The sequence below is a fragment of the Mobula birostris genome, chromosome 12 (assembly GCF_030028105.1).
Source record: "Mobula birostris isolate sMobBir1 chromosome 12, sMobBir1.hap1, whole genome shotgun sequence".
Lineage (NCBI taxonomy): Eukaryota > Metazoa > Chordata > Chondrichthyes > Myliobatiformes > Myliobatidae > Mobula > Mobula birostris.
In genome coordinates, this window is record NC_092381.1 from 16,183,906 (window position 1) to 16,211,174 (window position 27,269).

Here is a 27,269-nt window from a genome sequence, read left to right on the forward strand (position 1 = left end):
CTATTATTCTGGCTCCCATCTCATTGTTAGTTATCCCCCTCTGTGTCTTGTGGCTAAACTAGCTGGAACCTTTAGCATTTTGTCTGTTTTTTTTAAAACAAGACTGAGTTGCTTGCTTGATGCTCAACTCAGCAGAGTTGGAAAGTGTGGAAGGAGCTGGATTCTAGCCAGGACCAGTTGTTTCAAAGTCTGATGCTGATGCTACTACACCACTGGCCAGCGAATCTCACTGTCAAAGTAGTTTATACCCTCCATTACAGCTCCAACAAACCTACCCGCAAGAATATTAGTCACCATTGTGTTCAAAACGTTGGAAATAAATACAAAATATGTTGAGGTTTATTTCAACTCTGGTGGTGACAATGTTCATCATTCTCTTCTGTAGACTTGCATGGGAATAGCAAGACTTTTAGTGGGATGTATGCTACCATGATGAAAATTATGTATTGCATAGAAGACAGAGTCAGAATAGATGAGTCTAGTCAGCTGCAGGGATATAACTAGACAGCTAGACAAGAATCACCAAAGTGCAGAAGATATATTAGAAAGGAAACCCTTTACAGTCCCAGCCATAAGATTCGAGTTCGATTCCCGCCGCTGTCTGTAAGGGGTTTGCACATTCTTCCTGTGACTATGTGGGCTTCCTCCAAGTGCTCTGGTTTCCTTTATCTTCCAAAGTAGTATGGTTTGGGTAAATAACCTGTGGTGTTACTACCCTGGTGAATCTTGCAGGCTGCCCCCAGAATGTAGAACACTATAGGACAGTTCAAGCCCTTTGACCCACAATGTTGTGCCAACCATTTTACCACTTAGACTGAGTTCAAAGTTGATGTAAATAGTGCATTTCCCTGCATGTTTTGATGTACATCTGTCAAATAAAGCTAATCTTTATAATAGCTCATTAGTCTTTATTACAAAACGGACAGGGTTTCAAAATAGGATGCGTTACTACAATTGTGTCTTCCCTCCTCATTGGTGAAGATCTCCAAGCCAGGCAATATTCTGGTGAATTTCTGCACCCTCTCCAAAAATGTTCTCACACTGTTCTTCTAGCGCTAGCTATCTGGTACTGATTACCTGTCTTTGCTGAGAGCTTCTCTAGATCCTTGTCTGCACTTGGCCTTAGTGCAATTGTGTGGACCGTGGCTCTACTCTGTTCCACCTCTGTGAAACAACTGCTAATACTGTCGTCCTCTCCATCCATAAGCAAAATAATTTCATCACCACTTGTATCTCCATCATCACCACGAAGTACCTGAAAGACAATGAGTTGTCAACAAATTGGGTAAAATATAATCCCTGAAAGGAATGTGTTCATGAAGTTTTCCAGACCTACCTGAAAGCCAGATCGAACCCCCGCACAGATATTCGTTCCCCCTCCAGCTGACGTTGGTAACAGAAGTACAAGATCCTTCCTCATACTCGGATTATCAATCTTTTTTAACTGTGTATTAATGCTTGCATCAGAGCTAAAAGTGACAATTCCAACTTGTGATCCTTTTTCAATGACCTGCAGCAAGAATATCTCAACAGCTTGTCGAAGCCTGACAATGCGATTCTCCTGTTCACCAACATAAAGCATAAAGTGTGATGTAAGATTAATCTCAGCCCTGTTTAATGGGCCAGACAGTGCTGGGTACAACTGAATCTTAATGCCTTTAGATGTAAACCATGAAGCTGCGACCATTCTGCTGGAATCAGGCTGTTGTTGTAATTCAGCCCCACATTACTGGATGAGCAAATGACCAGCACATTTACCTATTTGGTAATGTGGGGCTTAACATCCCCAGAGAGGTGACGTGATAGAGAAGTATAAGATGATGAGAGGCATTAATCGTATGCATAGCCAGAGGCTTTTTCCCAGGGCTGAAATGGCTAACATGAGGGGGCAGAGTTTTAAGGTGCTTGGAAATAGGTACCAAGGGGATAGCAGGGTAAGTTTTTCACACAGAGAGTGATGGGTGTGTGGAATGCACTGCCAGCGACGGTGGCAGAAGCGGATACAATAGGGTCTTTTAAGAGCCTCTTAGATAGGTACATAGAGCTGAGAAAAATAGAGGGCTATGCGCTAGGGAAATTCTAGGCAGTCTCTAGAGTAGGTTACATGGTCGCCACAACATTGTGGGCCAAAGGGCCTGTAATGTGCTGTAAGTTTCTATGTTCCATGGTCTTGCTCATTCGGTGCTGTTTTCAATGTTCCTACTACTGTCTGTAGCTAAAACGTATTTTCAAAAGTTGTCCAATGCAATTCAATTCAAGGTTGTTTCTTGTCATTCATCAGTAAATGAGTATAAAGCAGAACAAAATGATTGTTTACTCTGGGTCTGAGGCAGCATTAAAAAAAACACTAGAAATATGAATGTAAAACAGAATGTTGAATATGTCTGCATTTACATATGATTAGCTTTTATACACAGACTGTATATCTATTAAATGACGCCAGGTACATCACATTGTATTTTGGATTAAACCATGGTCCAACGAGAACCTTGTTCTCCAGTTTATGATGTGAGAGCGAACAAGGAACATCGGTTAGGAGTTTAACTTAGTTGCCCATTGGAAGGGATATGCTGCTGTCCTAGAAAACAAAGGTTAGCAATAAGTCCCTTGGTCCCTGGAAATGAATATCCAACACAAACCCTGGCTGAACTTTTGGTCTGACCACCTCCTGGAAATGCTAACTATAGTAGTCTCTGCCTCCTGTACTCTCCTCACTGATCCAGCTGCTGCTCCAATCATCCATACAGTCGGAGAGGAGCTACAGCTGGTCAGCACTTGCTGCAGAAATTGTCCTCAGTGTCACCTGACTGTTCTCTGATCTCCCTCACCACACAAGAGGCACACATAGTGTTATTATATGTGCACAATACAGAACTTCACTCTCCAGTGGCCAAAATGAGCGATTCACCCAGAACTGGAGGCCACAATGGTGACTGTGGTTGCATGTGCACAGTAATAAAATGTCCTAATGTAAACACACTCCAAGTTTGTCTCTATTAAGAACAAACATAACATGGTGTCAGAAGTCAACGTACTGATCACAGAGTAAATGAATACTGTGTGCAACTGAGAAAGAGACAGAGTCCAAAGGTGCTAGCAGCAAGTGACAGAGAGAAGCCAGCCAACGAGGCAAGAAAACACATTTTTACCAAGTCACCAGATTCACCAAGAGAGATTCTATTGAGAGGGCTTGAGTTTCCATCATGGATAAGCTAAGTCCTCCCACACCTGTGCAGTTTACTGGCAATCCAACTGATATTTGAAATGCTTCAAACAGTGTTTAAATTTATATTTAGCTGCTAGCAGAGTGGGAGAGGCCGATGAAAATTTGAAAGTGACTATTTTTCTGTATGTAATTGATGAAGGTGCTTTGGACATCTATAACAACTTTCAAATTGATGAGACAACTTTTACGTTGGTCACTCTGATAACAAAATTTGAGGATCATCACATCTGAGAGATACATTTTTTTCCCTGTGACCAGAAACGAAGTGTTAGCTTTGACCAATACCTAGCTGAGCTTCACACACTGAGTAAATCCTGTGAATTTAGTGATTTGAGAAACTCAGTCGTTAGAGAGGGAATATTTTAAGGAGCTGCACAGGGCTGACACAACAGTGGTGTCAAGAAAACAACCTCTTCCTCAATATCGCAAAAACAAAGGAGCTGGTTGTGAACTACAGGAGGAACGGAGGCAGTCTCACCCCTATTGACATCTATGGATCTAGGGTTGAGAGGGTGAACAGCTTTAAGTTCCTCGGTATACACATCACCAAGGACCACATGTAGTCTGTAAATACCCTCGCATTAGGCTGTGTGGTGAAAAAAACACAACAGTGCCTCTTTCACCTTAGATGGTTGAAGAAGTTTGGCATGAGTCCCCAATTCCTTAGAACTTTCTACAGGGACAGAATTAAGAGCATCCTGACTGGCTGCATCACTGCCTGGTATGGGTACAGTACTCCCCTCAATCGCAGGACTCTGCAGAGAGTGGTGCGGACAGCCCAGCGCATCTGTAGATGTGAACTTCCCACTATTCAGGACTTTTACAGAGACAGCTGTGTGGAAAAAGGCCCGAAGGATCATTGGGGACCTGAGGCACCCCAAGCACAAACTGTTCCAGCTGCTACCATCCAGGAGACGGTACCATAGCCTAAAAGCCAGACGCAACAGGCTCCAGGACAGCTCCTTCCACCAGGCCATCAGACTGATTAATGCACGCTGACAATTGTATTTCTATGCTATATTGACTGTTCTGTTGTACATACGATTTATTACAAATTACTATAAATTGCACTTTGCACATTCAGAGGGAGACGTAATGTAAAGATATTTACTCTTCATGTATGTGAAGGATGTAAGAAGTAGTTAATTCAATTCAATTCAGTGCATGGTGTGAAATCAGAGGAGCAGTGCACAAGGCGTTTCCCAAATCAACAGCAAGGCACAGAGGAAGGCGCAGACTGCAAATGCAGCAGATGTGAGGTAGTCACATCCCAAAGATGTAACCTGCCTATGGAAAGTCCGTCAATAATTGTGGGAAGAAGAATCATTTTGCAAAGTGCTGCAAGGCTGAGGCTACCAAGGGAAAAGGGGACACAGGTGAAGGAAATGGAGGAAGTCTTTGTGATTTTTCTACAGCAGGATTTCTCAGCTGGCGTTCCACAAGAGGTCACTAGGGGTTCTGCAAGAGTTAGTGATTTAAAATAATAAAATTGTTTTTGAACTTCGCGCAAAGTGCGATGCTAGCACTTGCAGTGGTGGGCAGTGATCAAAAAGCCTCGTTAGCAATCTCGTTAGGTCTCCAGCCCAGTATGGGAGTGCGCAGTAGGACCATGTTTGAGTCCTCTCCCTTCCGAATTATCTTCCCCAATTTCTCCTTACATGCCACTGACTGACTTATGGGAACAAACAAACTGTACTGATGTAGTGGAAAATTGCAGCAAGATTTTCATTCTAAAGGTGATCCAATGTTGTGATTTGGCTGCAGTTTACAGCTTCTTACCTGCGTGAGCAAGCTTTTTCTTCTTTATCTAGCATCAAGAGCAAGGATAGAAATTGGTTGAAGGTGAAATCTATGTGTGCTTATCTCAAGTTTAACCCAGAATTGAGTACTTGCACAGCAAAAACAAGCACAGGTTTCACATATTCAGCCTATATTTAAACCTAATCATGTCACTTAGTAAAAAATGTTTTTTTGAAGTCTTGTATAAAATTCTGTGTTTTAGACTATATTTTTTTATTCATATGGCTTTGGCTTATGGTTTTTAGTAAGTTTAATATTCAACTTCATCAATAAATTTTCATGTTGTAAATAGCATTGATTAAAATCAATTTACAACCTTTATTTAAATTAAATGTATGGAGCCTACCTACCTTTAGAAAAATCAAATCCTATTTTGGCTTAAGCCAGTTCTTTTACAGAAATTTATTATGTTTGCCTTAAAAGTTTTTAAAATTTATGGAAGGAAAGATGAATTTCAAGAAAGGTAGGTTAAGCTTAACTGCCAGTTTCAACCTCTCACTGCTATGGGTAAAATTTCCCACTTGCTTCAAAAAGGCAACAACTATACTAGTGCCTAAAAAGAATAATAAGTAAAGTAAAGGCATCCGTTAGTCTTGTGAGACCATGGATCTGCATACAGCTTGGCACCAGTGTTGTCGCAGAGCAATGTGTGTGGTTAAGTGCCTTGCTCAAGGACACAACACGTTACCTCGGCTGGAGCTCGAACTCATGACCTTCAGGTCACTAGTCCAATGCCTTAACCACGTGTCCACAAAAAAAAAATATGAGCTGCCTTAATGACTATCTCCCAGTAGTACTCACACCTACAGTGATGAAATTCATGACCCACTATAGTTTGCCTTTCGCCACAATAGAACAATGGCAGATGCAATCTCAATGGCTCTTCACATGGCCTTAGACCACCTGGACAATACAAACACCTATGTCAGGATGATGTTAATCAACAATGATTCAGCATTTAACACCATCATTCCAACAATCCTAATTGATAAGTTACAGAACCTGGGCCTCTGTACCTCCTTCTGCAATTGGATCCTCGACTTCCCAACTGGAAGACCACAATCTGTGTGGATTGGTGATAATATCTCTTCCTCACTGACGATCACCACTGAGCACCACAGGGGTGTGTGCTAAGACTGCTCTACTCTCTCTATACCCATGACTGTGTGGCTAGGCATAGTATCTGTAAATTTGCTGATGATACAACCATTGCTGGTAGAATTTCAGATTGAAACAAGAAGGCATACAGGAGTGAGATATACCCACTAGTAGAGTGGTGTCGCAGCAACAACTTTGCACTCAAGGTCAGAAAGACGAAAGAACTGATTGAGGACTTCAGGAAGGGTAAGATGAAGGAACATACAACAATCCTCATAAGAGGGATCAGGATTGGAGAGTGAGCAATTTTAAGTTTCTGTAACCTTCTCCCAACATATTAATGAAGTTATTAAGGCAGGACAGCTACTATACATCATTAGGAGTTTGAAGAGATTTTGTATGTCAACAGAAACACTCAAAAACTTCTACAGATGTACCGCCAAGAGCATTCTGACAAGCTGCATCACGGCACAGGATCAAAAGACACTGCAGAGGGTCGTAAATTAAGTCGGCCACCAAGGTACCCCAGACCTGTTCAAGGAGTGGTGTCTCAGAAAGTCAGCGTCCAGCACCCAGGGCATGCCCTTTTCTCACTGCTACCATCAGGTAGGAGGTATAGAATCCTGAAGGCACACACAGTGAATCAGGAACAGCTTCTTCCTCTCTGCCATCTGATTTCTAAATGGACATTGAACCCTTGAACACAACCCACTGTTTTAATATATATTATTTCCATTTTTGCATGATTTTTAATCTATTCAATATACGTATACTGTAATTGATTGATTGATTTTTCTTTTCTATTATATATTGCATTGAACTATTATTGCTAAGTTAACAAATTTCACAAAAATAGGCCGGTGATAATAAACTTGATTCTGATTGTTTTTTTTTCAAGAAAGGTTGGCTAAAAATCATTCTCCACTCAAAAGAGCATTGACAGTTATTTTTCGAATCTTATATCTACAACTTAATGATCACGCTAACATACCGTGAGCTATAGATACAATAATTTTTACCCAGGGGTTCCCTGAAACCTGAACATTTTTTCAAGGGTTCCCCGAAGACAACAAAGTTGAGAAAGGCTGCTTTAGAAGATACACGAAGGGCATCTTGGTGTGGAAAAATGTAAACAGAGCTCGTGAAATGATGTACTGGCCAAGAATGAATGAAGATGACAGCCAGACCATTGCTTCATGTGAAATATGTCTTAGCTCCAAACCAAAGCAGCAAGCAGAACCACTTACATCCTGTACTAGACAGGTCATACTTCAAAGTTACAATGGATTTCTTTGATTGTAATGGGAAGCATCATATTGCTATAACAGACCACTTCTCCAATTACCCAGAGGTTGCAATACTGAAAGCAACATCCAGTAAAGCCAACATTGCCTTCCTGAAAAAGTGTTTGCAAGGCATGGAGTTCCATGTGAAGTAGTATCAGACAATGGTTCACAATTTTTCAGTTGTGAATTTGAGTCCTTTGCCAATGTTTGTGGGTCTTGACATACAAACTCAAGCCCACCTTACTCAAAATGCAATGCCCTGGCAAATAGTTCGGTCAAGGTTGTGAAGGTCCTCATGAAGAAAGCACAAAATGGATGAGAGGATTTCTGTAAGACTAATGTTTTACAGAAGTGCACGACTACGGAATGGCCTTTCACCAGTCCAAATGCTAATGGGTCAATGCATATGCACAAATCTTCCAGTCCATAAAAACCTGTTGACACCTAGAGGAGCACACAATGTCAAATTGGCTAAAGTGAAAGAGAAAGAAAAACCGCAGCAGTATCACAACAAGACTGCGAGAAACGTACTAATCCTGAAGCCTGAACATCAAGTGCGAATCCAAGATCACGATTCTGGCACATGGTCCATGCAAGGATATGTGCAAGAAGAAGTAGCTCCACATTCTTACCAGATCCAAATGGAGCAAGGGACACCTCTGAGAAGGAACTACATGGATGTACAAGCTCCAACCCATAGCTGTGACACATTACCTGTCAGTACACCAAAGGGGCCAGCATATCTAGAAAGTGAACATGTTGGTCACAGAAAGACACAAATATTAATAAGCAAATGCAAGCAACATACACATGGAAACAAATAGTAGACCAAAAAGCATAATCAAGTCACCTCAGAGACTGATTGAAAGTTGATGAGTGGGCAAAGGACTGTTGTTGTTCATTACAATGGAAGCTGAAATGGTGAACAGTTGAAAATTCAAAAAAAAAACGATTGGCTATGGAATGTAGATATCTTTGTTGGAAAGGTTTATTGCTCCTTGCAGGTTTAAAAGGACTTAGTATTGTGTTTGTTTTTTTTCCTTTGGGTGGGGGAAGATGTGCTATCATTTGTGCATAATGAAGAATTTCAGTTCCACTTGAGCATGGCGAGCAATTCACCTGGAACCAGAGGTGACGATGGTGATGGGTTTGAGAGTGCACAGTGTTGAGCAGTTCAGCAATAAAATGTTTTAATATCAGCCCACACCAAGTTTGCCTTTACTAAGCACAAACATAACATATACCACTGAGCACTACCACTACCCTTGCAGTGAACTAGTAGAGTTGAGGAAAAAGGTAAAACTTTACCTTGCTTTCCCAATTTCTGCTCCCCCATCTCACTGAATCCTGGTGTTCACCAAAGCCAGTGTTGCAATGAGGGACTGGACACAGGCATGGCGATTGAGTTTGGATGTTTACACCGGCGTAAACACCGAACAGCAAGCAGGAGAGCTCTTGACACGGGGCCCTGATATGGAACCATGACACTGAGCTTTGACTCAGAGACTTGACTCAGAGAAACAAGTCTCATAGGTAAACCTTGAAACTGGAACTAAACTTAGAACAAATGGTTCTAAGCAATCAGGAAATGTAGTTTACTCACAGGGAAAAAGACCAACAAAAGTGATTGTGACGTAAGGGTTCTTATACTGAGTCTTTGATGGAAACCAGGTGTGCCATCATCAAAGAGAATTGGAAACAATCTGGGAAATTAATGATTGGGACCATGGCATAATCAAAGAAAATTAGGAGCAAGATAGGGAATCAACGATCGGGACCATGGCAGCCAGCACTTTAACCTACTGACAGCACTGCACTATTACACACTGAAGGATTGACAAAAACATAGAAAGCTGTCCATTTTATCCAAGAATCTCAGTTTCCAATTGAGGGATCACGTTGGATAAATTAATCTATGTAGCTGTTTGGATTGTCTAAAGATATGTCCTCAGCATAATAAAGATTGTGACACTGTCCAAAATATGTAGTTGCTTTGAGTCTCTGTATTATTCACAGCTGGTTAAACAGAAAAAAAGATATTCATTTCCACAACTCTATTCTACCATTGTATAGCCATTTGAAAATAAAACCTCACTGAATGTTTGGGTCCAAAGGATTGTCCGTGCATTAGGTTTAGTGTTCCGTGGTTTCACTGAGTGGTACCAAGGATATAGATTTGAAGTGTGACGAGAATACACATAAAATTAAGATGTTTGCTGGCCTGGGTTAGCATAAGTGGCATCAGCAGTTGGTCTGCCACCTGTCCTCAGGGGAAAGAGAGATAAGGAACAATGAAGCAGCATCTGGAGATGTGTAATGAAGGGACGGGAGAGAGAGCTGTCTGGAGCGGCTCCCCCTTTGAACCCTGAACTGTTTGAAGTGATAGACAGGCGATACCCCAGCAGGGGGATAAAAAAGGACAGGTTCGCTAAGGCGACACACACGACAACTGAGGTAACGAGACCCTGGAAGCGGTGCGCCTCTCACGAGTCGGTGGGAAGTACCGGACCTTAAACGCACAGGGTGGAAAGGTACAATCAGCGGGAACCCGGTGTGTGTCCATCCTCGCTTGGGTGCCGGGTTCACTGCAGAGGATCGACCGCATCTGGAGGAGGGGCCACAGTCGGTGACCTCAGGTGACATCACCAAGGACCTGCCCAAAAGCTGCTTGTGAGCAATATCGCCGGTCTGTGAGTGGAAGCCATTCTGAATGATCAGTCGTTCCCGTTCTCTCTCTCTCTCCCTCCCCCCACGTTGTCCATCGCCATGGCAACGATTACTGCGAACTGAACTAAATTGAACTGAACTTTTGTGTCACCTTGAAATTTGGTCATTTACCCCTAGACAACAATAGAGCTTGATTGATGCTGTTATCTTAATTCAGTGCACATGTGTGTTTATCATTGCTGAACTGTTGCATTTATTATCCTTTCGATTACTGTGTTGCTTGTTTCTTTAATAAAACTTTCTTAGTTCTAGTAATCCAGACTCCAACTGAGTGATCCATTTCTGCTGGTTTGGCAACCCAGTTACGGGGTACGTAACATAAGTGGAGTTCTCGTCCGCGATTTTGAACGCTAAATTTGGGACGGAGTAAATTGATTGGGTTAAAATTCCCGAAAGAAAGAAAAGACAAACAGCAAAAATGGAGGCTGAGGAATTTATAAAGGTGCCGACCTTGGAGGCATTAGAGGATGCCAGGAAATCGGAATTGGTAGCTGTGGCCAAACGGTTGAATCTTACTAAGGGGAAGTCGACAATGAGGAGAGAGGAGATACACAGAGCCATTGTAAAGCACTATGTATCTAAGGGTGTGTTTCCCCAAGGCGAGCTGGGGGTGGTGTCTATTGAAAAACCTGCTGGAGACGCGGTACAGGTGCAGCTTGAAAAACTGAGACTCGAGCACGAGTTCCGGGTACGACAGTTGGAGAGAGAAGAGAGAGAGAGACAATTGGAGAGAGAAGAAAAAGAGAGAGAGACACAGTTGGAGAGAGAAGAAAAAGAGAGGGACAGACAGTTGGAGAGAGAGGAGAAACAGAGAGAAAGGGAATTCAAATTGGAGAAGTTAAGGTTAAGGGCAGAGCAGGGGCTCGTGCCGAACCAAGGTGGAGGGTTCCGGGTGACCCAGCAGGTTAGACTGGTTCCCCCATTTGACGATACCGACGGTATCGGTACTTCCTCCATTTCGAAAAAGTGACTATAAGTCAGGACTGGCCGAGGGATAAGAGGGTTGTTTTGCTTCAGAGTGTACTGAAAGGGAAAGCCCAAGAAGCTTACTCGGCTTTGTCCGCGGAAGATGCCCAGAGGTATGAGGTGGTGAAAGAGGCCATCCTCAGGATTTATGAGTTGGTCCCGGAGGCATACCGGCAGAGGTTCCGGAATGCGAGGAAGCAGTGGGACCGCACGTATTTAGAGTTTGCCCGTGAGATGCAGACATATTGTGAACGTTGGTGCGCCTCAAAGGGGGTAGAGGGGGATTATGACAGACTGCTACAGCTGATCCTGATTGAGCAGTTTAAAGGTTGTGTCCCTGAAGGTATGAGACTCTACCTAGATGAGAAAGAGGCAGCCACGTTAGCCGCAACTGCTAAGTTAGCGGATGAGTATGCGTTGACGCATAAAATGAAGTTTGCCCCGAGTAAAGGCTACCAGAAGTGTAGTCAGGACGGCGGGGAGAGTCCACCGGAAAAGTCAGAAAGTAAGCCGGGGACTAGTGAGAAGGATAAGGTAGACCGGGAGCAGTCTGGCAGGAAGTCTCCTGGGGTCGTCTGTTATAATTGCGGGAAAGTCGGACACTTTGCGTCCAGGTGCTTTGCCCCAAAGAAGGAGACGGGAAAAGGAAAAACGGTGATTTTGAATGGCTGTATCGAGCTGTTAAGCGAACCGTTAGGGATGGTCAGGTCTGCCAAAGTTCAGGAAGGGCGCGAGAGGTTTATCTCGGCCGGATTGGTGTCAGTGAAGGAGGGGTTAAAACCAGTTCCAGTGCGGATCTGGAGAGACACGGGAGCGTGTCAGTCACTAATACTGAAGAGTGTATTAGAGTTTAGCTCAGAGACCCAGACTGGGGAGGTGGAAGTCAAAGGTGTTGGGGAAGGGACAGAGTCTGTCCCTTTGCACCAGATACACTTACAAAGCAACCTGGTCTCTGGACTAGTCACGATCGGGGTGAGGTCCGAATTACCGATGAAAGGCGTGGAAGTCTTGCTCGGTAATGACATTGCCGGGGGAATCGTGTTCGCAGTCGTGAGATTGACACGTCAGCCTGCCAGCATTGAGGCCCCGCCCATGGACTCACAGGTTCATCACGGGACCGCGGTAGTGAATTTAGCTGAAACGCTTCTGCCAGTCTTGTACGAGACCGGGGTAGAAAATGAAAAGGAGTGTAGTGAGACAAGAGGTAGTGAGGGAGCTGGGACAGACGTAGCAGTAGCCAGGAAAGAATTTGTGCAAACGCAGGAGCGAGACGAGGGGCTAATGGTTTTGGCAGAGACAGCTCTGTCTGACACAGCTTTAACAAGGGAACTAGTAGGCTATTGTGCGGAGGAGGAAGTGCTAAGGAAGAAAGGGAAATCAAGTACAGTACCCGTAGATGAGGAGTGGGGGGTGGTGCAAAAGTGTTATGGGGATGAGGTTTTTAACATGGCCCACGAGGTACCCCCCAGTGGACATTTTGCAGTGCTGGAGGAAACAGTTGGTGGAATCATGAAAGAGGTTTACCGGCTGCCCAGGGGGAAGAATGTTATGGATCATGACCGACACGAACTGAGACGGTCACCGGCTTTTGATATGCTAACAAACCTAGTCGGGGTTAGCGTGGAAATCAATGAAGCTACGGTCCCCCTGATAATTTTGAAAAGATTAGTATGGGATCGATCAGATGGGAGAAGGCTATTGTTTTGGCCAGGTCTACTGATAAGGTCTCTCCCTTAATCCCCGAACAAAGCAAATCTTTAGCAGAAGAAATTAAACGACTCACACCCGTGTGGTTGATTGTCCTGAGGCGATGCAAAGAACTGGGACGTTGGGTGATGTCTGTTACAATAGGCCAGCCTAGTAAACAACATCCATATATAATGAGTAATTCAGTGACTAAAGGGTTAACGAACACAGAGGTGTGTATTGGCAATTTAATACGGCTGTCTGAAGCCAGCTTGATAGTGAACCTTGAAGAAAATGAATTCGGCCGCACGAGGGTCACTTACCTGGGAATTGTGGTGACACAGGGGCAGCTGGCAGTGATGCAAGCTACAGTGCAGGCTATCGCTGACCTCCCAACCCCGACAGACAAGAGGGCCCTCAGAAGGTTCTTGGAGATGGTGGGGTACTGTAGGAAGTTTTGCAATAACTCTGTGGTCACTACCCCTCCCCCTCCTACTAAGCCCTTGCGAGAGAAAACTGAGTCGGAATGGGATGACCCTTGTTATTGTGGTCCGGGACAAAACCAAATGAGAGGTTACATTGATCGTAATTCATCAGTGTTTTTGGCCACTATGAAGTTTGCTGAGTTGGAGCCTGGTCTAAGGGATTATTAATAACACATATAAAAGGGACAGAGAATGTGATGACTGTCTGTCAAGGTGTTGACAACTTCAAATTCTCTGTATTAGCCAAATAGCTGATAACGATGTATACTTGTGTGTATCAAATAATGTATTCATGTTTGTAATTTTTACCTCCCGGTAAAAATCCTTAAAGGGGGGGAAGTGTGATGAGAATACACATAAAATTAAAGATGTTTGCTGGCCTGGGTTAGCATAAGTGGCATCAGCAGTTGGTCTGCCACCTGTCCTCAGGGGAAGGAGAGATAAGGAACAATGAAGCAGCATCTGGAGATGTGTAATGAAGGGACGGGAGAGAGAGCTGTCTGGAGCGGCTCCCCCTTTGAACCCTGAACTGTTTGAAGTGATGGACAGGCGATACCCCAGCAGGGGGATAAAAAGGGACAGGTTCGCTAAGGCGACACACACGACACCCGAGGTAACGAGACCCTGGAAGCGGTGCGCCTCTCACGAGTCGGTGGGAAGTACCGGACCTTAGACGCACAGGGTGGAAAGGTACGATCAGCGGGAACCCGGTGTGTGTCCACCCTCGCTTGGATGCCGGGTTCACTGCAGAGGATCGACCGCATCTGGAGAAGGGGTCACAGTCAGTGACCTCAGGTGACATCACCAAGGACCTGCCCAAAAGCTGCTTGTGAGCAATATCGCCGGTCTGTGAGTGGAAGCCGTTTCTGGAAGATCAGTCGTTCCCGTTCTATCTCTCCTCCCCCCCCCCCCCCCCCGACGTTGTCCATCGCCATGGCAACAATTACTGCGAACTGAACTAAATTGGACTGAACTTTTGTGTCACCTTGAAATTTGGTCATTTACCCCTAGACAACGATAGAGCTTGATTGATGCTGTTATCTTAATTCTGTGCACATGTGTGTTTATCATTGCTGAACTGTTGCATTTATTATCCTTTCGATTACTGTGTTGCTTGTTTATCTAATAAAACTTTCTTAGTTCTAGTAATCCAGACTCCAACTGAGTGATCCATTTCTGCTGGTTTGGCAACCCAGTTACGGGGTACGTAACAGAAGAAATTAAGGGCAGGAAGCTCAGGTGTAAGATGGTAAAGCTGTCTAACTGATCATTTACACACATTAGCCAAAAGCTCACCCCATCACTGAGTGAATGTCGTCTCTTAGTCCAACAGGAATGTTAAACCCACTTCAACGTTTTGCATAAATTTGAAACAAATGGTGACCATATGTTTGTTTCTACTCACATACAGTAAATGAAAATGAAATATTATAGACAAAAAATTGCACAGTTCCCACTCTGAGGCCTCTCTTCAAGCATCAATGTTGAACTTTAATCACCATATACATTTACGTATCTTAGGAGTTTGCTGTGGTGTGTTGCTCAGGGCACAAAATGCACCAAAAAACAACATTCAACAATTATAACAAATAATGAATTATATAAAGTAAAGAATTATATATAACTAAGAATGCTAATGAAGTTAGAGGTTAAAAGATGGGAATAGAATAAAATATGCATAAATAAATGAATATCAGAATGCATTTACAATGTCACTCTCTTGTTACCCTATCTACACAATTCATCGAGTGGCCTGATCATAAATACCTTACCTTATTCATGCTTCCTGAAACACCAAGGGCTAAGCAAAGCACACGGTCCTTGGCCTGTAGAAGTGTGAATGTTGGGATAGTTGAACCACTGTGGGACAAAGAAATGTATCTGAAATCTTCTGGGTGGCTGATCACATCCCAAGTGCTCCTGTAATTACACATTCTGTTCTGCATGTTGGGTGCTTCGGTATTGTGAGTCTTGTCAGTGCAGCATTCAACCACCTAAAAAATGATTAATGTGTAAAACAGATGAGTAGCTAAAAGTAAGTCCTTATCCAGAAGGTTACAATTGATCTCGAAGACTTATTTCAAAAACTAGCCAGGGGATTATCCCGTTTTATACCTGATAGTTAATCTTCCATCAACATCACAAACAACAGGTTAACTGGTCAAAGACAAAAATGTGCCCTGTGGACTACCATGTCAATGCTGAGTTTTTTGCCCTTCTACACTGATCCCATTTGTTCCCATCTGAACCGTACATGTCGAACACTGGGTGTATTTATAGGTATTTGATTGATAGGTATTTAATTAGTAGAGGCATCAAAGGTTATAGGGAGAAGCAGGAGAATGGGGTTGAGAGGGGAAAAAAAATCAGCCATGATTAAATTGCAGAGCAAAGTCAATGGGTCAAATGGCCAAATTCTAATCCTATGTCTTAAGGTCCTATTAGATTTCCCAAAATGTTAAGGATTGTGGGTCATGGAAAATCCTCTTCGACAAAGCAAAAAATACTCTGTAGTGAATAAGGATATTGCCTGGATTGGACTATACTAACCAACATGTAGGGTGGCACTGTTGCGTAGCAGTTAGTGCAATGTTATTACAGTGCCAATGACCCAGGTTCAATTCATGCCGCTCTCTTTAAAGAGTTTGTATGTTCCTGATATAAACCTGATTCTGAAGCAGAATTCAGGCTGGCCTGGGATATTGCCTTGACGATGCTCTGCAGTGATCAACTGTAACTAATACAATGAGCTGTAGGTAGAAAATTTCATCATCAGTTTGGAAAGCAGTCCGGTGTCTCCACTTACATTCTTCAGTCCTTGATTATACATTATTGAAGATGATGCATCCTGGTTCTTCTCTGGATAAAATGCACAATATCCATCTGGCAATCCTGTCTTTTTATTAATGGTGCAGTTGAAACAGTCACCACCACTGCAATCTTTAACCAGTCCTTCTACTTCCTTTGAACACCTGAAAGACCAATGACAAAAATAAATCAGATTTGTTTCAGAGTGACCTTTCTATCATTAACCATTGAGTAAATGTGTGCCAGCTTTATTAGAAAAGGCAGACAATTGGAATTTCCCACAATGAGAGGTATACATAGAAACATAGAAAATAGGTGCAGGAGTAGGCCATTCGGCCCTTCGAGCCTGCACTGCCATTCAGTATGATCATGGCTGATCATCCAACTCAGAACCCTGTACTTGCCTTCCCTCCATACCCCCGAACCCTTTAGCCACAAGGCCCATATCAAACTCCCTCTTAAACATAGCCAATGAACTGGCCTCAACTGTTTCCTGTGGCAGAGAATTCCATAGATTCACCACTCTCTGTGTGAAGAAGTTTTTCCTCATCTCGGTCCTAAAAGGCTTCCCCTTTATCCTCAAACTGTGACCCCTCGTTCTGGACTTCCCCAACATCGGGAACAATCTTCCTGCATCTAGCCTGTCCAATCCCCTTAGAATTTAATATGTTTCAATAAGATCTCCCTCAATCTTCTGAATTCCAGTGAGTATAAGCCTAGTTGATCCAGTCTTTCATCATATGAAAGTCCTGCCGTCCCAGGAATCAATCTGGTGAACCTTCTTTGTACCCCCTCTATGGCAAGAATGTCTTTCCTCAGATTAGGGGACCAAAACCGCACACAATACTCCAGGTGTGGTCTCACCAAGGCCTTGTACAACTGCAGTAGTACCTCCCTGCTCCTGTACTCGAATCCTCCTGCTATGAATGCCAGCATACCATTCGCCTTTTTCACCGCCTGCTGTACCTGTATGCTAACTTTCAGTGACTAAGTGTACAATGACACCCAGGTCGTGTTGCACCTCCCCTTTTCCTAATCGGCCACCATTCAGATAATAATCTGTTTTCCTGTTCTTGCCACCAAAGTGGATAACCTCACATTTATCCACATTAAATTGCATCTGCCACGAATTTGCCCACTCACCTAACCTATCCAAATCACCCTGCATCCTCTTAGCATCCTCCTCACAGCTAACACTGCCGCCCAACTTCGTGTCATCTGCAAACTTGGAGATGCTGCATTTAATTCCCTCGTCTAAGTCATTAATATATATTGTAAACAACTGGGGTCCCAGCGCTGAGCCTTGCGGTACCCCACTAGTCACTGCCTGCCATTCTGAAAAGGTCCTGTTTATTCCCACTCTTTGCTTCCTATCTGCCAACCAATTCTCTATCCACATCAATACCATACCCCCAACACCGTGTGCTTTAAGTTTGCACGCTAATCTCCTGTGTGGGACCTTGTCAAAAGCCTTTTGAAAATCCAATTATACATAGAACACAGAAGCGGAGAATTGGAATTTCCCTCAGGTGGGAGGTATACATAGAACACAGGAGAGCTCAGCACAGGAACAGGCACTTCAGCCCACATTGTCACTGCCAAACATGATGCCAAATTAAACAAATCCCATCTGTCTGCACATGATCTCTACCCCCTCCGATGCCCACCTGTCCAAATGCCTCTCCAAGATCACTATTGTATCTGCTTCTGCCGGTTCCCCATCATTTAACATTCTCTGTGTAAAAAATCTTAACTCGCACATTTCCTTTAAACTTGCTCACTCTAACCTTAAATCTGTACTCCCTAACACCCAGGGAAAAGACTGACAATCTATCTTATCTCTGCAGCACACACACAAAATGTTTCAGGAACTCAGCAGGTCAGGCAGCATCTATAAAGGAATATAAACAGCAGATGTTTTGAGCCAAAATGCTTCAACATGTTCAACAAAGCTATCCCATAAGATGATAGGACCATAAGACATAGGGGCAGAATTTGGCCATGTGGCCCATCAAGCCTGCTCCAGTATTCTATCCTGGCTTACTTATTATCCTTCTCAACCCATTCTCCTGTGTTCTCCCCATAACTTTTGATGTTCTGACTAATTGAGAACTTACCAACCTCCATCTCAAATCTACCCAATGACTTTACCTTCACAGGTGCCTGTGGCAATGAATTCCACAGATTCACCTCCCTCTGGCTAAAGGGATTCCTATATATCTCTATTCTAAAGGGACATTCTAATCTCATGGAAACACACACAAATGCTGGAGAAACTCAGCAGGCCAGGCAGCATTTATGGAAAAGTGTAAACAGTCAACCTTTTGGTCCCAAAACTTCAACTGTTTACTCTTTTCCATAGGTGCTGCCAGAGTTCCTGAGGTATTTTGTATGTGTTGCTTTGGATTTCCAGCATCTTCAGATTTTCTCGTGTTTGTGATTCTAATTGCCCGATTTTGGATCAAGAACTTATCAACTTCTACTTTAAATACACCCAGTGTTTTGGCCTCCACAGTTGTCTGTGGCAACAAAGGCCTGAAATATAAACTGTTTATTTTTCTCCACAGATGCTGCCTGAACAGCTGAGATCCTCCAGCATTTTGTGTGTGTCCAGATATCAACCATCTGCAGGATCTCTTGTGTAACCTACCTGTGCATCTCATAGTTTTATGTACTTCTATCTGGTCAACTCCAGATAAACTAATCCAAATTTTCCAACGTTCACTTATAGATGATTCAGGTACAACATACTGTTTAACGTCTCCTATACCCTCTCCAAAGCCTCCGCATCCTTTCTTTAATGTGGTGACCAAAACTGCACACAATATTCCCAATTTGACCTCTCCAAGAATACTTTGATGGTATCCAGAAAGGAGAAGGACATGAAAGACAGTGAGATCAGAGCAGGGGATGATTATATTCCAGAGCAGGTTCATATCAAGAAGCACGTGGTGTTAGGTCTCTTAAAGAACATTAATGTGGGTAAATCCCCAGGTATGAGATCTATACTAGATTATTGGCAGAGGAAAGAAAAGCGATTGCTGGAGCCTTAACAGAGATCATTCATTAATGGAGATCCAAGTCATTTATTTAGATCATAAATGACAAAGGATCCAGCACTGAGCCCACAGACTTCCAATGATTGAAATTTCTAGTCCATGTAGATAGAATTTATTGTCCTACCATCATCAATCATCTTTGTCACCTCCTTAAAAAACTCCTACATCACCATCTTTTTGGCCAAACCAATTTTGAATATATGAATCCCATATGTATTAATCTTCTGTATCAGCCTACCATGAAAGACTTTTGTCATAAGCTTTCCTAAACTCCAGAGCAACACACACAAAATGCTGATCTTTCCTGGGAACTAGTCTCCACCACAGTCAGCAAATCCTAAGATATTTCTATAGGGGCACAATTGAGAGCATCCTGACTGGCTGCATCACTGCCTGGTATGGGAACTGTACCTCCCTCGGTCGCAGGCCTCTGCAGAGAGTGGTGCGGACAGCCCAGCGCATCTGTAGATGTGAACTTCCCACTAATCTGGACATTTATAAAGACAGGTGTGTAGAAAAGGCCCATGGATCATTAGGGACCCAAGTCATCCCAACCACAAACTGTTCCAGCTGCTACCATATGGCAAACGGTACCGCAGCATAAAAGCCAGGACCAACAGGCTCCAGGACAGCTTCTTCCATCAGGCCATCAGACTAATTAATTCATGCTGACACCACTGTATGTCTATGTTATATTGTTGTACACACTATTTATTATAAATTACTATAAACTGCACATTGCACATTTAGATGGAGACGTAACCTAAATATCTTTACTCCTCATGTATATGAAGGATGTAAGTAATAAAGTCAATTCAATTTTGTTTGTGTGTTGCAGACAACATTCATTGCCCTCCCCTCATCAATCATCTTTGTCACCTCCTCTAAGGTTCATAAGACCTGACCTGCTCTACCCAAAGCCATGCTGACTACCTCAATAAATCACCAGTTTTCCAAATACAAATAAATCCTACACCTAGGAATCCTCTCCAAAGCTTCCCCGACATTGATGTGTGGCTCACCTGCCTATAATTTGCCAGATTACCAATTGCTATTCTTAAGCAAAGGAACAACAAAGACTATTGTCCAGTTTTTGTAACATCGGGCACTAAGTGTGTTGTAGGAAACTGGTTTGCAATCATTAATAAGAGCCTTACTAAGGTGGGCCTATATACAATCCAATAGAAAGTTCTAGTCATTTTGTACTCTACCGCTAGATACCTCAGCACAGTCATAATTACAGCATAAACACAAGAGATTCTGCTGATGCTGGAAAGCCAAAGTTACACCCACAAAATGCTGGACTGATGAAGGATTTCAGCCAGAATCATCGACTATTTCCTCTGCAAAGGTGTTGTCTGACCTGCTGAGTTCATCCCACATTTTGTCTGGAATAACAGCAATTAATAATCTGGGAATATTAATGGATTGTGAAGAATTTCAACATCTTGGATGGCAGTCACGTCTAGAAATTAAGTGTTTCTTGTCCATAAACCAGAAAAAGCACAGACTAAACTTAGAATAAATAAGCCAGTGCCAGAAATACTCAGAAGGTCTGTCAGCATTGTAGAAAAAGACAGCTGGTTAAGAGTGAGTTTATATCAGCACTGGGAAATGATAACTATAAAACAAGTAGGTAGAACAAAGGGATCTGGGAATATAGGTCCATAATTCACTAAAACTAGCAGCACAGATACTATAGGTAGGGTTGTAAAGAAAGCTCTTAGCACAAAGCTTTCATAAATCTAGAGACAGGATGTTACGTTGACGTTGTATAAGACATTGGTGAGGCTTAATTTGAAGGCCTGAGTTAGAAGGAAAGATTGAATAGCTGCCACTCGACTTGGAGAAGAAGAGGCCGAGAAATGGGCTGGAGAAAGACAAGTCAGCGAATGGCTGGGAAAAGGAGCAGCCGGTGGATGGGCCAGAGAAGGAGAAGCCGGCGAATGGCTGGGAGAAGGAGAAGCCGGCAGCCGGCCGGAAGAAGGAGAAGCCGGCAGCCGGCTGGGAGAAGGAGAAGCCGGCGGCCGGCAGGAAGATGGAGTAGCCGGTGGATGGGCCGGAGAAGGTTCAGAGGAGCTAACCTGGGTGCAGACAGTAATGCTGCTGCTACTCGAAGACATCGGAGTTGGTGCACAAAAGCAGTGTGCAGTGTAACTGTGAGTGACTGTCTCGGACTTTTCCCAAGCAATCGAAAGACCAGTTGGATATTGGTAACATGAGATGCCACAGGCCTGTTTCACTTGTTTTGGTGGTGAGACCGGCAACGAGGCAGCAGTGTGGCCTCGGTTGTAATGAGGACTAGATCCTCAAACAGGCTTGCTTGCTTCTACAGTCCAGGTGCGACAATGCTGGAGGCTGCATAGCCTGTTGTCTGTGCTAGATCATAAAATTTAGAGTCATAGAATCATAGATGGTACAGCACAGAAAAGGGCCATTTGGCCCCTTTAGTCCATGGTGAACCATTGATACTCCTGTCTGTGCTGCCCTCCAGTGTCTGACCAATGGAATGACAGGCTGGATTGTCAGGATCTATACCAACAATTCGCACATGTCGCTAAAGGACTTGGATTATACATGTATTTTTCTTGCATAACGCTGTGTTTGTGTGTGTTTTTGTTTCTCTCTCTCTCTTTCTCCCCCCGCCCTCTCTGTCACTAGTTTGAATGTATATTATGCACCTTGGCCCAGACGAATGCTGTCTCGTTTGACTTTATCCATGTAAGGTTTGAATGACAATAAAACTTGATTTGATTTGATTTATTCCTTGGAACGTAGAATATTGAGAGAGGTTTGATAGAGGTATACAAAATCATGAGATATAGAGACAGGGTAAATACAAGCATGCTTTTTCCACTGAGGTTATGTGGGATTACAATCAGAGATCATGAGTGGAGAGTGAAAGGTCAAAACTGGAGCAGGCTGGTGGGAAATGGCAGTTTCAATGGTTCAGCATGGACTACATGGGCCAAAGGCCCTTTTCTGTGTTGTACTTTTCTATGATTCTATGACTCTAAATTTTATGGTGCAACATTAGCTTGGTTGGGGAAGGATGGACGGAAATTAAATATGGTATGCAAAAAAATAATTTGAAGTGCCTCACCTTGTTGCCTCAATGTTTCCATCGCTAGATCTGTAAAAGGGCATCTTACCATCATATTCATCAAATACACCCCACTGGAGATGGGTCCATTCATGAACAAATGTTCGTTCTGTAGGAAAAGAAGTGTATTTGTTCAATATAATGCATTAATTTTTAAAAATTTCATTTTGAGATACAGCACAATAACGTCATCTTCTGGCCCAACAAATCTGAACTGCCCAATCAAACCCATGTAACCAATTAACCCTCGAATATATACGCCCTTGGAATGTGGGAGGAAACCACAGTGCTTGCAGGAAACCCAATCAGTTATGGGAAAAGTTTGCAAACTCCTTGCAGACAGCAGCAGGAGTTAGTAAGGAGATAATACAGAGGTTTTTAAAACACTAGTCAGGCCATGCTTGGAAAATTGTCAACAGTTTTGGGCCCCCTATCTCAGAAAGGATGTGTTGTCATTGGAGAGAGTTCATAAGGATGATTCCGAGGAATGGAGGGGTTGACATATGAGGAATGTTTGGCAGCCTTGGGGCTGCGCTCGTTGGAATTTAGAAGAATGCAGGGGATCTCATTGAAGCCTACCGACTGTTGAAAGGACTAAATAGGGTGGATGCGGAAAGGATGTTTCCTCTGGTGGGGGTATCCAGAACTAGAGGGCACAGCTTAAAAATTAAGGGGTGACCTAGTATGAAATATTTCAACCAGAGAGTAGTTAATCTGTGGAATGCTCTGCCACAGACTGCGTTAGAGGCCAAGTATGTGGATATATTTAAGGTGGAAGTTTTTATTTTCCTGATTGGTCAGGGCATCAAAGGATATGGTGAGAAGACAGGTGTATGGGGTTTAGTGGGATCCGGGTTCATGATCAGCTATGGTGGAATCGTGGAACAGACTCGAAGAGCTGAATGGCCTAATTCTGCTCCTATGCCTTATGGTCTTATGGTTTAAAAATAGCTTACCCTAGGTTACTCTATCCTAAAGCAAGCTGACACCAGGGTACTAATCTACTGGAAAAGGATCACAAATAGTTGTGTAAAAACTGAAAAACATTTCCCACTCACTATCAGTCTCATCCATTCTCTGACAATAAGGATAAAGATCAGCTTCGTTTATCGCCTGTACTTTGAAACATACAGTGAAAATGTGTCATTTTCAGAAAACCCACCCTGCAAAAACTCATTTCAGGGAGGTAGCACCACCATTTCAGGGAGGTAGCACCCCCGCCTTCTGCAACCCCATATCCCACGATTGACCTCCAAGGGTGTATGTAATACTTTGTTTAGTGATTTTGTCTAATCTGTAAACCGAGCTGGGTATATGCAGAAAATGTGACGTTAAAATATGTACTTGTATTATATTATATCATCATGCTTATTCTATTACAACTTTAAACAAGTCTACAGGGACTTTGGCCTCAACATATAGGACATCAATAGGGTAGCTTCTTAGCAGCTAGCCAGCTAGTTTAAATAACGTTAGCTATGCTAATGAATGAATGACACCTGTTAAACTCACCTCAACATGTCTTTTACATTTTAACCCACCATAGGCAATAGAAAAGTCACTGTTGCAAACAGTGCAGCGAGCAACACTGTCATTATTTTTGAGGTCGACTATAAAGCCCGCCTACAGAGAAAACCGATATGTCTACTTAGCAGGGGTCCCCAACCTTTTTTGCATCACGGACCGGTTTAATATTGACAATATTCTTGTGGACCGGCCGACCCGGGGGCGGGGGGTGGGGGGAGTGGTGGTTGTTAATTATGATCGGAATACAGGTGCTAAGTCAACTATAAGTCAATAGCATCATAACATTTTAAGAAACGTTTAGATATTAAACACAGCACATATTTTCCTCGTTTGAACACATAAAATCATTGCGACACACCAATATCGCTGAATCAGTGGGAGCCCTGGGCTTGTTTTCCTGCAACAAGACAGTCCTATCGAGGGGTGATGGGAGACAGCGATACTCGAAGGGAGTTCCTTATGTCCAGTCTATTCCGCAAGTTAGTTTTCGTTGCATTCATTGCAGAAAACTCCGCTTCGCAGCGATATGATGTTGGAAATGGAAGCAACGTTTTCAGTGCTTTCATGGTTATCTCAGGATATTCAGCCTTGACTTTGATCCAGAATGCCAGCAGAGATGTTACATAAAGCATACTTTTCAGTCCACCGTCATTTGCAAGCTCGAGGAGTTGATCTTCCCGCGCTGACATGGATGACATGTGCGTAATGACCTCGCGTGCGTTCAAGTTCAACAGTGCATGACAGGGAATGAGGAAAGGTGTAACTGACTCATATCGTTTCATATCGCCAAATCATATCATTTCCTTGCGGCCCGGTGTCTGGGGACCACTCTTAGCACGAAGAGAGATTCCCGCTCTCCCTCTCAAAAGGATCGATTTCCGGGATATTGTATATAATTTCCGGGCGTCAGGGAATGACTATCAATATGCGGGAGACTCCTGGAACTTCCAGGAGAGGTGGGATGTCTGCATTTTGCTTCATCTGAAGATGTGCTGAGGCAGCTCACATGTCTCACCATGCTTCCAGCACCAATATAGCATGGCTACAACTCACTAACCCCGACTGTACTTCTTTGGAATGTGGAAGGAAATTGGAGAAGCAGAGGAAACCCATGTAGTCTTGGGGAGAATGTACAAACTCCCCACAGACAGCAGAAAAATTGAACCCGGTTCACTGGCATTACAATAGTGTGACATGCAGATTGTTAACAACACTTCTCACAATGTTTAGCTATTGGTATGATATTTCTCATATCTCTTATTTCTATAACATAGAAAAAGGACATTTTACCCTTTGTGTCTATGCCAGGTCTCAGATGAATACCATCAGTATTTCCCCATTCCCAACCCACTTCTCACATGCCCCAGTCATACCGATCAACTCCAACCTTATTCTCTGCAGTTGGAGGTGTGTGTGTGTGTTTGTGTTTGTGTGTGTGTGTGTGTGTGTATGTGTGTATGTGTGTGCGCACGTGTTTGTGTGCGTGCGTGGGTGTGCGTGTGTGTGCGTGTGCGTGTGTGTGTAGTGAGGGGGGTGGGAAAGGAGTTTGTTTCATTGTTGATGCCTGGTGTATGTTGTCTCCATGTTGTACTGCTGAACATAGTGGGTGAGCTTGCTATGTTGGCTTCAGAATGTGTGATGACTCTTACGGGCTGCTTCATGTACATCCTCAGATTGTGTTATTTGTTAATGCTAAAGACACATTTCACTCTATGTTTCAATGTACATGTGGTTAATAATAAAGAAATCTAAATCTAAGTCCCATCACCTACCTAACATTGGTCCCATTGCCCATTCATCTATCTTGTACTTTATTCACACCCAGCAACTCCAGCATAATCCTCCTGACACCCACCAAAAAAGTGCATTTTTCCAGTGTAATACTTTAATTCACTGCTATTAAAAATCACATTTCTGTATGTTTAAATACTGCAGTGATATGTCTCATTTCTCTTAAGAGGAGATTTGGCCCAGTGAGGTGTGCCAGCTCTCAGATTACTACCATTAGTATTTCCACATCCCTGATCAACTTTTCCATGTCCTAGTAAAGCCCCCCTCAACTCCATCCTTATTCTCCTGTCACCCACTTCAATAAAGGGTGGTTTATATGTAGTCACTTAACGTACCAACCAGCACAAGCTTTTCACCCTGACCGCTAAATTCCTATATTGTTTCCCCAGGGTGTTGTCACTGGAAACCACAAGACACAGTTTCATCAGATTCAAAGCAGATGCTGTAAAGATGTTAACTTACTTTTCTTGCCATAAACTTGAACCAGACTGCCGCTCAGTAGGAAGTTCGGCGTAAGGTGAATGTGGAGGCCCTTCTCCCCACATCCTCCATTCTGCAGGGTGTATGGGGTGTCTCCATGCAGAGGATTGGGTTCAGCAATGATCACATTTGCCTGTGAAATATAATTGCCCATTTCCATGTGAAAATCATTGTAATAATTACGCTGTGCACAATGTGCCTGTCAGAATAAAAGGTAAACATAACAAGTGTTGGGCACTTTAGTTTTCAGCAGGTATTGAGGCCCTGGTGAAGACAAAGGGAGGTTTAGGCAGGCAGGAACAAATGAGACGCTTATAGAATATAAGAAATAGTGGTGAACACTTAAGAAAGACAGACATCCCACCTCTCCCGGAAGATCCGGGATTCTCCCGCATATCGATAGTGGCTCCCTGACGCCCGGAAATTATATACAATATCCCGGAAATCAATTCTTTTCAGAGGGAGAGCGAGAGCAAGAATCTCTCTTCATGCTAAGAGTGGTTCCCAACCACTGCGCCGTGAGGAAACAGTATGATTTGGCGGTATGAGACAATATGAGTCAGCTGCACCTTTCCTCATTCCCTGTCACGCCCTGTTGAATTTTAACGCATACAAGGTCATCAGTGACCCAAGACGTGCAAAGGAATGGGTCCGTGACCCATTTGTGAATGTCCCCGGTAATCATCCATGTCAGTGCGGGAAAAAGATCAACTCCTCGAGCTTGCAAATGACAGCGGGCTGAAAAGTACGTTTGACATAACATCTCTGCCAGCATTCTGGATCAAAGTTAAGGCTGAATATCCTGAGATAGCTACGAAAGCACTGAAAACGTTGCTTCCATTTCCAACATATTTCTGCGAAGCGGAGTTTTCTGCAATGAATGCAACGAAAACTAAATCGCGGAATAGACTGGACATAAGGAACCCCCTTCGAGTATCGCTGTCTCCCATCACCCCTTGATGGGACTGTGTTGTTGCAGGAAAACAAGCCCAGGGCTTCCACTGATTCAGCGATATTGGTGTGTTGCAATGATTTTATAGGTTCATACGAGGAAAATATGTGCTATGTGTTTAATATCCAAACGTTACTTAAAATGTTATGATGCTATTGACTTATAATTTAGTAGTACCCAGCCTCAGAGGCGATTGTCGATGCCGTCGTCTCTGATCTGGGCCGACATTTACGTGCCGGGCAGCACCTAATCAATTAGCTTGTTTATTTCGGCTT

General features: G+C 43.3%; 1 protein-coding gene across 1 annotated transcript in view; it reads right to left on the reverse strand.

Moving 5' to 3' along the window:
* The window catches only part of LOC140206439 (calcium-activated chloride channel regulator 1-like), an 86,766-nt gene that overhangs the window by 32,217 nt on the left and 27,280 nt on the right, over positions 1-27,269 (reverse strand). Inside the window, exons 4-9 of the mRNA XM_072274808.1 lie at positions 26,025-26,175; positions 22,245-22,353; positions 16,081-16,246; positions 15,047-15,268; positions 1,337-1,561; positions 1,078-1,255 (exon numbers count right to left, since the gene is read on the reverse strand). Of these exons, the coding sequence (XP_072130909.1) occupies positions 1,078-1,255; positions 1,337-1,561; positions 15,047-15,268; positions 16,081-16,246; positions 22,245-22,353; positions 26,025-26,175 (1,051 nt within the window). The remainder of the gene's footprint in view (positions 1-1,077; positions 1,256-1,336; positions 1,562-15,046; positions 15,269-16,080; positions 16,247-22,244; positions 22,354-26,024; positions 26,176-27,269) is intronic.